Source organism: Crocuta crocuta, unplaced genomic scaffold (genome assembly GCF_008692635.1).
Source record: "Crocuta crocuta isolate KB4526 unplaced genomic scaffold, BGI_CrCroc_1.0 scaffold162, whole genome shotgun sequence".
Taxonomy (NCBI): domain Eukaryota; kingdom Metazoa; phylum Chordata; class Mammalia; order Carnivora; family Hyaenidae; genus Crocuta; species Crocuta crocuta.
This window is the reverse complement of record NW_027529433.1, coordinates 4,531,350-4,544,322: the sequence shown is the minus strand read 5'-3', so window position 1 is coordinate 4,544,322 and position 12,973 is coordinate 4,531,350. Positions and strand designations below refer to the sequence as shown.

The 12,973-nt window shown below is 34.8% G+C and overlaps 1 protein-coding gene across 2 annotated transcripts in view; it reads left to right on the top strand.

Moving 5' to 3' along the window:
- SCAMP1 (secretory carrier membrane protein 1) overlaps nucleotides 1–12,973 on the top strand; it is a 100,718-nt gene that overhangs the window by 41,681 nt on the left and 46,064 nt on the right. For both annotated transcript variants that reach the window (XM_077759897.1, XM_077759896.1), the window contains 2 exons: nucleotides 412–540; nucleotides 6,158–6,317. In XM_077759897.1, coding sequence (XP_077616023.1) covers nucleotides 412–540; nucleotides 6,158–6,317 — 289 coding nt within the window. The remainder of the gene's footprint in view (nucleotides 1–411; nucleotides 541–6,157; nucleotides 6,318–12,973) is intronic.

Here is a 12,973-nt window from a genome sequence, read left to right as displayed (position 1 = left end):
TCTTGGTGCTCTTTTTTTGTTTCTTGTGTCAAATGTACATAAATGGTTCTGGCTAAATGCTGTATGACACTGGGAAAAAGTTTTACCATCTAATGTTTTCTAAAGTGGTACTTTTTTTTTTTTAAAGAAGATTTTATTTTTAAATAATCTCTACACCTAATACTGGGCTTGAACCCACAATCCTAGATCAAGAGTCTCATGCTCTACTGACTGAGCCAGACTGGTGCTTTGGGAAAATTTTTAAAAATGGAAAGCTTGGCTTTCAAAGTTGTACAAACAGAGGAATGTAGAGATGTAGTATTAGACTTACAAAACATTTGTTAAAAGAACAGATAATGTTCTTTATTATGAAACTAAAATTAAGAGTCACACATACTTGTCCTAATGTAAATTTTTATTTTCAATTTGCAGGCAGAAAAAATAATTGGCCACCTCTTCCTGGCAATTTTCCTGTGGGACCTTGTTTTTATCAGGATTTTTCTGTAGACATTCCTGTAGAATTCCAGAAGACAGTAAAGATTATGTACTACTTATGGATGTGTGAGTATAACATAATTATATACTTGTTCAACAGAGTTTATATTTTATTGTCACAAACCACCCTTTTTGGAATTCGTATATTAAGGATAGTATTATAAATAGGTCTTTTTGTATAGCTCTTAATTTTCAGAGTGGAACATTTTTAGGTACCTCAAAATTATACTTTATGTGACAATCTAAGCTAAAGAGAACTGGTATTCTTTTGAGGAAAGGATTTTCTGTCACATGTATAGTATTTTTGAGGTAAAAGGAATAGGTGCAAAAATCTGTCTAGATAATAATTGTTTTAGAAAATTATGTATACTATTTTTATACAAATGAAGGCTATTTAAAAATTTCTTTTAAAGCATTAGGACTATTTTTAAAAAGGCTTTAAAATATTTTAATATTATAATTTTTCTTAGGGCTTTGAGCACAGTTTACATGTCATTTTCAAATGGTGATAAATACTATTATTGGAAGTACCTAGTTAATGTAGGATATTTTACCAAATAGAACATTAGGACATACATTTTGGGCTGTGATGCTTATTATTTTGAGTATAACTACAACTTATGGAATACTAAAATAAAATGTCAAGCTGTTAACAATTTGTTCTGTGTACACAGAATTCCCACTTACTCCCTGTTTCCCTTTTATTTCAAACATTAGTTTAAGCCCCATTTAATGTTATTATGTTAATAGGACATGTATAGCTGTCATGAATTCTCACCTGCATAACTGTTGGGTTAATGGATAATTTGTAGTGTACATTCTTGATGGAAGAAATTTATGTGTTACTATATTATTATGCAGTCTTTTCTTCCTCCCCTAAATAAATGACACCATTTTCCTGCAAATCTTTAGGAGCATTCTTCACATAGGTGAAGTTGCTTTAGAATGTGAATAGCAGTTTCTTATGGGTGCTATATTCTTAACTCTGTTTCTCTTTGAGATTTTGTTGTTCTAGTATCCTTTGCTAAATCCCCAGTGTCTGCAGTACTATATACTTTTAATACTAAAGGTTTTGGTTTTATATGTATACATGTAAACAGATCATGGATTTTATTTAATANTTTTAGTGGCAGAAATTGGTTTGTCTTATTAATTGTCTTATGAGGTTTTTAGAAATAATACAGTATTTCTTAATCCTGTGAAGTTGACAGATCTCTTAACTATATTTAAAGAGGGCTCAATATCTGAAGAAGTATTACCTAGAATACTTAGTACCAGCTTAGTAATCTTTTTAAATTTCATAGAATGGAGACAGTTTTAATAAGCTGTTTTCAAGAATAGTCAACCTGTTAATGATTTCAGAATTGACTAGTGATTTCACACTGTAGTAATAATTATAATGAAAGAGAACATTTATTGAGGATTTATTTGTGCCAGGCACACTGCAAATCACTTTATGTACATGATGTTATTAACATCTAACTATATACTATGAAGCAGATACTGTATTATCTAGTTTTATGGATAAGGAAACCAAAGCTTAGAGAATTTGAGTAACTTGTTCAGATTACACAGCAGTTAGGGTTGCAGTTGGATAGCTTGATTCTAGAGTACAGAATCTAGAATTCAGCATTATGCCACCTACAAAGTACCAAAATGAAAGGAAATTTACATTTTAAACCCAAATAAGATGAAGATATACTTTCAAAGGTACCTTTCTTGAAACAATAATTTTACTATATAAATGTATTGAAGCAATTAGAATGATCACATGAAATGAATCTTAACCTCTTTGAGTATATTCTTGGATTAAAAAAACAGAAAAGTTTTTTGTTTTTTTATTTTTTTAAATTTATTCATTTATTTTTGAGAGAGACAAACATGGTGTGAGTGGGGGAGGGCAGAGAGAGAGGGCGATGGAGAATCCTAAGTGGGTTTCATGCTTGTAAGCACAGAGCCTGATGTCGGGCTCGAACTCAGAAAAAACTAAGGGATCATGACCTGAGCCAAACCACGAGTCAGATGCTCAACCAACTGAGCCACCCAGGTGCCCCATTAAGCCTCTTAAAATTCAGTTAGTGAAGATAATTATTCTGTTTAAAAGCTGTTTATGTTAGGTGCCTATGTTGTAATGCAGAACTTAACAACAAGCATATTGTTGGGGCAGCTGGGTGGCTCAGTTGGTTGAGTGTCTAACTTCGGCTCAGGTCATGATCTCCTGATTCACAAGTTTGAGTCCTTTGTCTGTGCTGACAGTTTAGGGCCTGGAGCCTGCTTCATATTCTGGGTCTCCCTCTCTTTGCCCCTCCCTGTTCATGCTCTGTCTCTTTCTCTCAAAAATAAACAAACGTTAAAAAAAAAAGTATATTGTAGTGATAGTTGCAAATTTAGTCCACCAGTAACAGATTTGTGCTTTATCAAGCACATGGAAATTATATACGAAGTAGAATCATTCAACTTGCAAATCATGTAAACACAATGCCCTAAAAGTTTCTTGAAATGTTACATGTACCCCTGGACTCTACCAAGTAAATTGGAACGGGTTTGAAATTAGGAATATACAATCATGTATTTCTCATTGCCTTGCCTTCCTTTATATCTTGATCACTGTATAAGTGGACTGATTGTTTAATAAATAGTGGTGGACATTTAACTTTACTTTGGGTTACAAATAAATGATTTATTTATCATGGTTTTTGGTTACTATGAAAATACTCAAAAATTTTTAATAGGTTGCATAAAATTAAATTAATATTTTATCTATATTTGGAAGACTTTTTGAACTTTAAGAGGAGATAAAACTTTAAAAATTATTTCTCTTAATATTGAAATTTAAATTACACTGTTGTGAATATTTAAAATTTCTTAGGCAATTCGATTCTATTTAATGTTAAAAATAATAATTTTCTGTTTCATGGTCTTTTAAAATCTGTTTTTAAACCATTGACAGAACAGCTTTTATTTTGAGCCAGAAGATCTTGAGTAAATTTATTAGCAAGCTAGCTTTCATGAGTTAGAAATCCTAATGGTGATAAAGTGATTTTGGAATAGTTTTCTCTGTATAATAGAATGGAGTGGAGGTTTTTTCTTTTCTTTTCTTTTTTTTTTTTTTTTTTGAGAGAGAGAATGTGAGTGAGGGAGGGACAGAAAGAGAGAGGGAGAGAGATCATCCCAACTAGGCTTCACATTCCTTGCAGAACCCGATGTGGAGCTTGATCCCATGAACCATGAGATCATGACCTGAGCCAGAATCAACAGTTGAATGCTTAAATGACTGAGCCACCCAGGCACCCCTGGAATGGAGTTTTATTTATTTATTTAGTGTTTAAAAAACATTTTAAAACTTTTATTTAATGTTTATTTTTGAAATGTTTGTTTATTTTTGAGAGAGAGACACACAGAGTGTGAGCAGGGAAGGGGTAGTGAGAGAGAGGGAGACACAGAATCTGAAGCAGGTTCCAGACTCTGAGCTGTCAGCACAGAGCCTGATGTGGGGCTTGAACCCATAGACGGTGAGATCATGACCTGAGCTGAAGTCGGATGCCCAACTGAGTCACCCAGGTGCCCCTAAAAAACATTTTTTAATGTTTCTTTTTGAGAGAGAGAGCCTGAGCAAGCAATGCACATGTGTGGGGGGGAGAGCCAGAGAGAAAGAAGGATAAGAGAACCTCAAGCAGACTCCGCACTGTTAGTGCAGAGCCCAAAGCAGGGCTGGATCTCTCGAACCCATGAGATCATGACCTGAGCAGAAATCAAGAGTTGGCCGCATACCCGGCTAAGCCACCTAAGCGCCCCTGGAATGGAGTTTTACATGTGAGCGAGCTCCTATTTATCTACAGATGAAAAGTGGAAACATAGAGGTTGATTAGTTCAATACTGTATCTCTGTAACCCAAGTGTCTTTACTCTTCTACTGGCCTTCTTACTGTAGAGTTTATATATTTATCTACTTGTTAAAGCAAATTCAGAGGGATCCTAGAATGTGTGTTTAAAAAATTCTTTTTAAATGTTTTTTATTTATTTCTGAGAGAGAGAGAGAGACAGAGAGACACATTGTGAGCAGTGGAGGGTCAGAGAGAGAGGGAGACACAGAATCTGAAACAGGCTTCAGGCTCTGAGCTAGCTGTCAGCACAGAGCCCGACGCGGGGCTTGAACCCATGAACTGTGAGATCATGATCTAAGCCAAAGTCAGATGCTTAACTGACTGAGCCACTCAGGTGCCCCTAGAATGTGTGTTTTTATCTTGTTTTATTAATACAAGCTTTAAAAAAAGGTTTAAAAGATTTTAAAGTTTTTATTGTAAGTTGAGATTTTTGTATTTAGATTTACTAGATCATTTATTTTGTAAATTTTTAAAACTTTTTAACTTACTTTTGAGAGAGAGAGAGAGAGCATGAATGTGGGAGGAGCAGAGAGAGAGGGAGATACAGAATCTGAAGTTGGCTCCAGGCTCTGAGCTGTCAGCACAGAGCCTGTTGTGGGGCTCAAAACTGCGGACTGTGAGATCATGACCTCAGCTGAAGTCGGATGCTTAACCGACTCAGCCACCCAGGAACCCTTATTTATTTATTTTTTAGTGTTTGTTTATTTTAAGAGAGTCTGAGAGAGCGTGAGTAGAGGAGGGGTGAAGAGAGGGATAATCCCAAGCAGCTACCATAGGGTTCAGTGTACAAAGAGCGTGAGGCACGGTGCTCCAGCTTACAAACTGTGAGATCATGACCTGAGCCAAAATCAAGAGTCAGATGCTTAATTGACTGAGCTACCCAGTGGCCCTTCATTTATTTTTAATCCAAGTAGTAGTCTGTTGGCATATTTTTGTTGTATTGATAGTTTCATTGAACATTATTTTCACTTTTGAAAAAATTTTATTTCCTTTAATGAAGCCTGTGAATAAACTTTTTAAATCCTTTTAGAAAGTTATTAATTATAATGGGTAAATGTAGTTCTTTAGAATCAAAGCATAGTTACATGATTCTCAGATTTTTTGGTTTAAGTCTGTCAGGAAATGTAATTTTTAACATGTATGAAGAGTTTTCCATTAACTGTGTTGAGTAAAATAAAGGTCTTACCCAGCAGCTCAAATGCGTTACAGTATAGCCTAAAAAAATTTTTTTAATCCTCTACCAAGACATTTTTACCCCAGCACTTTAAAAAATGAATAATTCTATAAAGATGGATAATCCTTAGAGATTTACTGTATAGTCCCTGATATTGCTACTGTATTAGTATTTTTAATTCAGTGATTCTAATTAATTTTATTGCTTGAAAAGGTCATAATGAGATTGCACAGGGCATTTGTCTAGTTTTCAGTCTATTGTCTACCCTGGGAAGAGTCTGTAGCTCCACTCTGTAAAAACGTCGTTCTTAGTGTAGTAGCATTTTTCTCCTCCTGTGGATCAGGAGACACAGCACATGGTTCCTTCTCAAGAAAGAATCCCATAAGGCAGTGCTTTTCTTGTAATTGCCCGTTAGGAGAGGACCAGAAGAGCTATTAGGACTCTTTTTCCTGTGTACACTGTTTGAAATAAAATGTGTAAGAAACAGCAATGGTTTGAAAAATACTAAATGGAAACATGGGGTAGAAAGCAATTTGCTCTTGGAAGAATTTTTTCATTTACAATTTTTGTTGAATTAATTCATAAATTGAATATAAACATTTCTATTTTGTTTTTTGATTCCACAGTCCACGCTGTAACACTGTTTCTAAATATCTTCGGATGCTTGGCTTGGTTTTGTGTTGATCCTACAAGAGGGGTTGATTTTGGATTGAGTATCCTGTGGTTCTTGCTTTTTACTCCTTGTTCATTTGTCTGTTGGTACAGACCACTTTACGGAGCTTTCAGGTAAAATGTGTGTATTTTAAAATATACTCTTTAAAACTTTGAAGTATATTTGTAATTAACCTTACGTATTTTGGGAAGGGATATTGACACATTTTCATTAAAATTTATATTACTATATAACATACATTCAGATAAGTTCATATATAACATGCCTGTGTAATCATTAGGTTTTGTAAGTCACAAAATCCCATTCTTTTCTCCCACTTGAGTAAAAGATCAATCATGAAAATAAATGAAGGATAAATAAGAATAGTCTTATATCTCAACATGTGTATAATATTCTACACCATATAACACACTTTCAGGAAAATTTTGAATGTTTGAAAACTATTAAGATTATAAGATTAAGTATAATATTTTGCATGATATATTTTAATGGTTAGGGTTAATGTTTTCAGAATGCTTGTTCTGTGAGGTATTAATAGATGTTGCTGAAAAAGGGACTCATTAGCTTAAGTTTGGTAAAAACTGGAAAATTAAAGTATATTCATTTTGAATTTCTTAGATTCTTTTAAGAGCCTAGTGTGGTTTATGATTTGACCATGAAACCATTATTTTTTTTATGGAACACCTTGTTGAACTATTGCTTTAAGAAATAAACATTGGGAAGTTCTGATTTAGATAATAGTTCTGTATGAGTCCATATAGTCAGTCATTTATCAACTTATTTCTGAGTAAATTTGTTTGTAAGTAAGGAATCTTTCTCAGCTCTTAGGAATGAGGGGCAGCATTATTAGGAAATAGGTATGTATTGTGCAGATGTTATATTGGGGAAATTGGAGGGCCACATTCAATGCTTTTTCTTTTTTTTTTTTTTTTTTTGCCATTTCAACATAGAATTTTTTTGATTAACCAGAGTATGTATTCCTTCTGCATGGAATTAGAAACCCAGATATATAAACAGATGAAAAAATAAAGGCCCCAGAAGGAAAAGGGAGAAGATGAGGGAATTAGGAGAGAAAAGAGATTGTGCAACAGAAAACTAAAATGGTTAAAAATGGAATGAAAGGAAGAAAATAGATGGAAGGCAGCAAAGGAGGAAAGAATCTTCTTGGATATATCGGAGTATGGGAGGTTGATTTATCAAGAAACGGAGAGGTGCGCTTCTGGATGTGGGTTGGAGAGGGAAAAAAAGAAACTATTTACTCTTTCCGTGAGACAGGAAGAGAGTTACTGCTGCTCTCTTCCTTGTTACATAAGCCTGGCTCACAAGGTTTTTTAGTTTTTTGACATCTGGCTTTGGCTTCTGCCTGCCTTCTGCCTCACATTACTAAGGTATTGGTAATGTTGTTGGTGGGTAGGAATGGGGTTGTCTTTAAGACTTTAAAAGTGATATGAGACTAATGACTTTGGGTTTTAAACCTTCTATGATTAATGTAGCCAAAGCAAACTACTAAAAGCTAGCTTTCTTCCTTTTATTACTTGAAGTCATTTGGTTCATTTTCTTTGCTTTCTTGGCTAGTTGAAATAAAAATGCTGTGTGGAACATTTTTACATCTACCATTATTAATCTGTAGGCTAAATTCTGAGCTGCATTTCAGTCCTTGAGAGTTTATTCCAAATATGTTAAATATCTAGGTTTTATGTTCAGAGCAGAACTGAGAGGACTAATATTTAATGGGGAAAGTTGAAATTAAAGTATTTTAAATCATTAGTGTACCTTCTCAGGATGTGACTTTGGCATTTTTTTCATCCACATTGCCAAGTGTTTCTGAGCCAAATTCTTCCTTGAGTTTTAGTAGTTTGTTAAAGCTGTGTTGATGAGAGATCTTTCCTTTTTTCTTTTTTTTGAAATTGTTGATGTTTTTTAAAAAAATTTATTTCTGAGAGAGAAAGAGAGAAAAAGAGAGAGTGAGAGGAGGGGAGGGTCAGAGAAGAGAGGGAGATACTGAATCCGAAGCAGGCTCTAGGCTCTGAGCTAGCTGTCAGCACAGAGCCCGACACGGAGCTTGAACCCATGAACCGTGAGATCATGACCTGAGCCGAAGTTGGACGCTTAACTGACTGAGCTATCCAGGTGCCCAGAGAGATCTTTCCTTCAAATATGAAAATCTCAAACCCAGATACATTAGATATGGTTATTGATAATTAAATATAGGGCTTTAAATAGACTTTACTTACTCACGTAAGTGCTTTGAGGTCAGTTTTGACAGGGATTATTGCCTTTGCGAAAGGGCAGAGTCAGTAACACAAGTGTTTCATATTTTGTTTCAAGACTGATGATTAAAAAATGAAAACAAGCATCTGAGCAAAGAGTATGGGCATGTTATCTCTGGAAGAGAGAAGGGAGGGAGGACAGCATCCTTTCAGAGCGTTCATAGTGTTAAAATTATTTCATAATGTTACTCTTCTGCAAGTGTACAGTGGAGTTTTTCAGAAGCTCCGTGATGTGATATTGCAGTCAGTTTGAATGCAGAAACAGCAAGAGAATGCAGCTATCTTTAATTAAGCCACATACGAAACAGGTTTGCAAAAATACAAAGTAATGCTTTATTTTGGGTGATAGGAATATTTTCCATACCAAAAAAAGCTTAAAAATGAATTAAATCTTTTATTTCTCCAATTTAGTTCCTAATTTTGTAAATCAATCACTATTACCAGCAAAATCAAAAGTTCCTGGTGATCCTCGACAAAAAAAGAGGTCTTGATACCAAAAGCTTGAGAATTGCTGTTCTTATTTATTTATTTACTTACTTACTTATTTTACTTACTTTACTTACCTACCTACCTACCTAGGCTCCACACCCAAAGTGGGGCTCAAGCTCAAGACCCTGAGATCAAGAATCACATGCTTTACTGACTGATCCACCTTGGAGCCTGGAGAATTGCTGTTCTAACCCTTTTATCCTTAGGGAACACTATAGAAAAGGATACTCTGCTTTTAAAGGCTCTGCTAAGCTTTTTAGCTTCTGTATGTGGCACATGTTTTATGAGAGAAGTTAGGTGCATGTTTGGGCCAATTTTATGCTTTTCACTTGTCATTACTTGTTACATTGTATCTTTAGTTTTGTATCTCTGGTTCTGTGAGACTGCAGAAATTTTGTTGGTTTGCCTGTTCCCTGGCAGCGGGCCTCTGTGCAGGCTGTGTCTGGATATTCAGCCTCTGGCTCTGCATTCAAAGAAAATGTGGCTGTTAAAATGTCCCTTCACATCTCTGTAATTCTCTTAGGTCTCCAGAATCATGGTCTCTCTATTCCTGGATGCTTCAGCAGTTCTTTAATGGTTTTAAATGGTTGTTTTTGTTCATTTGTTTGTATTCTAATCATTCTTGGTAGGGATATGGTTGACCCTAGCTATTTTGTCACATTCAGAAGCTTAAAAAGAAAATTTGTAATTACTATAAACCCAATAAATGTTGTTTGCATTGTTTAAAGTTCTCTTACAATGGAAGCAGAACTGTTGTTTTAATTTTGAAGATAATTTTGAAAATAATAATTTTGGCATCTTCTTGTCTATTTAATACCAAAGAATATGTGAAACTTAAAATGTAAGACATAATAATGAAACTTTTGTGAATTGTGAACCCATTGCTCAATTTAAGAAAGAGAAGATTATCAGTACTGCTGAAACTCTGGCATGATCCCATTTCCCTTTTACCATAAGTAATCAAACTTAAGATAATTTTGCTTATTTCTCTACTTATAATTGTTTTTTTTACTATAAATATACATATTCTCAAACCACCTTTTTAAGCTTGTAGAGAATACTTCTTTCAAGTAATTTAAAGTTTTATCTAAGTGATAAATTTTTATATTGAAGTTATATATACAATAAAAAAAATAACCATTAAGGGATTTTTTTTTTGGTAAACTAAGTAAAGCTACCTGCTTGCTCCCAGTAGTTCTTGCTCTTGACTTATATTTTTGACAACTGTCTCCATATTTAAAAGTAATAATCATGGGGGCACCTGGGTTGCTCAGTTGGTTAAGCAGCTCAGGTCATGATCTCAATCTTTACAAGTTCGAGCCCTGCATCAGGCTCTGTGCTAACTGCTTAGAGCCTGGAGCTTGCTTCGGATTTTGTGTCTGCCTCTCTTTCCCTTTCCCTTGCTCTCTCTCTCTCACAATTAATAATAAAACATTAAAAAATAATCATATACTACCATTTCTTGATATTTACAGCTTTATTGATTTATCTTTTACATACCGTAAAATTCACCCATTCAGTGGTTCAATTCAGTGATTTTTGAGTAAGTTTATAGAATTGTGCAACTATCAACACAATCATTTTTAAAACTTTTTTCATCTCGTGGCTTTCATTTGTAATCAATCCCCATTCCCCCTCCTTAGCTCCAGGCAACCGCTGATCTGTTGTCTATCTCTGACATTTCCTTTCCATATTTCATGGAAATGGAATCAGAATATATAGCCATTTACTCTATTCTTTTATTTTGAATAGTGCTTTTCTGAGGTTCATCCAGCTTGCAAAATGTATAAGTAATTTCTTTCTTTTTGAGTACTGAATGGAATTCCATTGTATGGCTATACCAAAATTTATTTATCCATTCGTGGACATTTGGCCTCTTTTCAATGTTTAACTTTATGAATAGTGTTAAGAACATTAGTGATAAGTCTTTGTGTGGACATGTTTTCATTTTTCTTAGGTTGATTGAGATGGCATCAGTGAGTTGTAGCTTTTCCTTACCATAGTTAAGTTTTTAAGAAACTGCTAAACCTTCTTCCAAAGTGGTTGTACCATTTTGCATTTTCACCACACTGTTGTTTGGGGGTTCTAGTTTCTCTATATCTTCATTAACACTTTATGTTATCTGTTTTTTTATTATAGCCATTCTAGTAGGCGTATAATAGTATTGTGGTTTTAAAAAAAATGTTTATTTATTTAAAGAGAGAGCGCATGAGTGGGGTGGGAGCAGAGAGAGGGAGAAAGAGAATCCTAAGCAGTCTCCATACTGTTAGCACAGGGCCAAACACAGGGTTGATCCCATAAACCGTGAGATCTTGACCTGAGCTGAAATCAAGAGCAAGGTGCTTAATTGACTAAACTACCCAGGCACTCCACTATTGTTATTTAATTTGGATATCCCTAGTTACTAATGTTGGCCACCTTTTTATTCATTTACTAACTGTGTTTGTCTTTGGTGAAATGTCTGTTTAAGCTCATTGCCTTGACTATTAAGTTTCAACAGTTTGTTTTATAAATTTTGTTCTAAGAGTTACAGATACAAGACCTTGATATGATTTGCAGATATCTTAAAGTCTGTGGCTTTTTAGTGGTACATTGGGAATCACAAAAACTTTCCATTTTAATGTAGTTTCACTTTTCTGTTTTGATGTTAGTGTCCTATCTAAGAACTCTTGGCATAATCCAAGGTTATAGAGATTTTCACTATTTTCTTCCAGAAGATTATTGTTTTTTATCTGTTACACGATCTATTTTGAGCTAATTTTTTATTGTGTGGACTAAGGATTTAAATTCATCTTTTTGCATATTGATATCCAAATATCAGCACTATTTGTTAAAGCTACTATCTGTACTAAGAGCTTTTGCACTTTTGTTGGAACTGCCTCATTGTATTGTTTGGCAGTTTATAAAAATCCATTGACCGTAAAATTAAGGATTTATTTTTGGACTAAGACCCACAGTTCATTGGGTCAGAACTATCTTTAGACTAGTATCCCATTCTTTTTTTTTTTTAATTTTTAAAAAAATATTTACTTTTGAGAGAGAGACAGAGTGTGAGTCAGGGAGGAGCAGAGAGAGGGAGGGAGGGAGACAGAGGGACAGAATCTGAAGCCTGAATCTCCAGGCCCCAAGCTGTCAGTACAAAGCCTGACATGGGGCTTGAACTCCTAAGCCATGAGATCATGACCTGAGCTGAAGTCACACTCTTAAAACGACTGAGCCACTCATATGCCCCCAATACCCATTCTTGATTAACATTGCCTTATGATGTTAGTCCTTCAGTTTTTTTCCCCAGAATTATTTTGGTTATGTAAGAATCTTCTTATTACTTCATCTGAATGTTGTAATCATTTTAACCATTTTTGTAAAAGATGAATATGCCTCTTGGGATTATGATAGAGATTGAGTTAAATTTGTATACCACTTTGGAGAGAATTGATATCTTAACAATTTGGAGTTTTGTGGGCACCTGAGTGCCTCATTCATTTAAGCATCCAACTCTGGCTCAGGTCACAATCTCCTGGTTTGTGAGTTCAAGCCCTACATTGGGCTCTCTGCCGTTAGCACAGACCCCACTTTGGATCCTATGTCCTCTCCCCTCCGTTGCCTGTCCCCCCTCAAAAATGAATAAACATTAAAAAATATTGAGTTTTATAATTCATGAATATGGGATATTTCTCCATTGATTTAGATACTTTTAATTTCAGCATTATTCAGTTTTAATTATCCAAATGTTGTACTTATTTTGTTCAATTTATTCCTAACTCCTTTATTTTTTTATTTTTTTTAATTTTTTTTTATTTTATGTTTTATTTCTAGGGGAGAGAGAGAGAGAGAGAGAGAGAGAGACAGTGTGAGCAGGGGAGGGTCAGAGAGAGGGAGTCACAGACCGAAACAGGCTCCAGGTTCTGAGCTGACAGTCAGCACAGAGCCCGACGCGGGGCTCGAACCCACGAACCGCGAGATCATGACCTAAGTGAAAGTCGGACGCTTAACCGACTAAGCCACCCAGG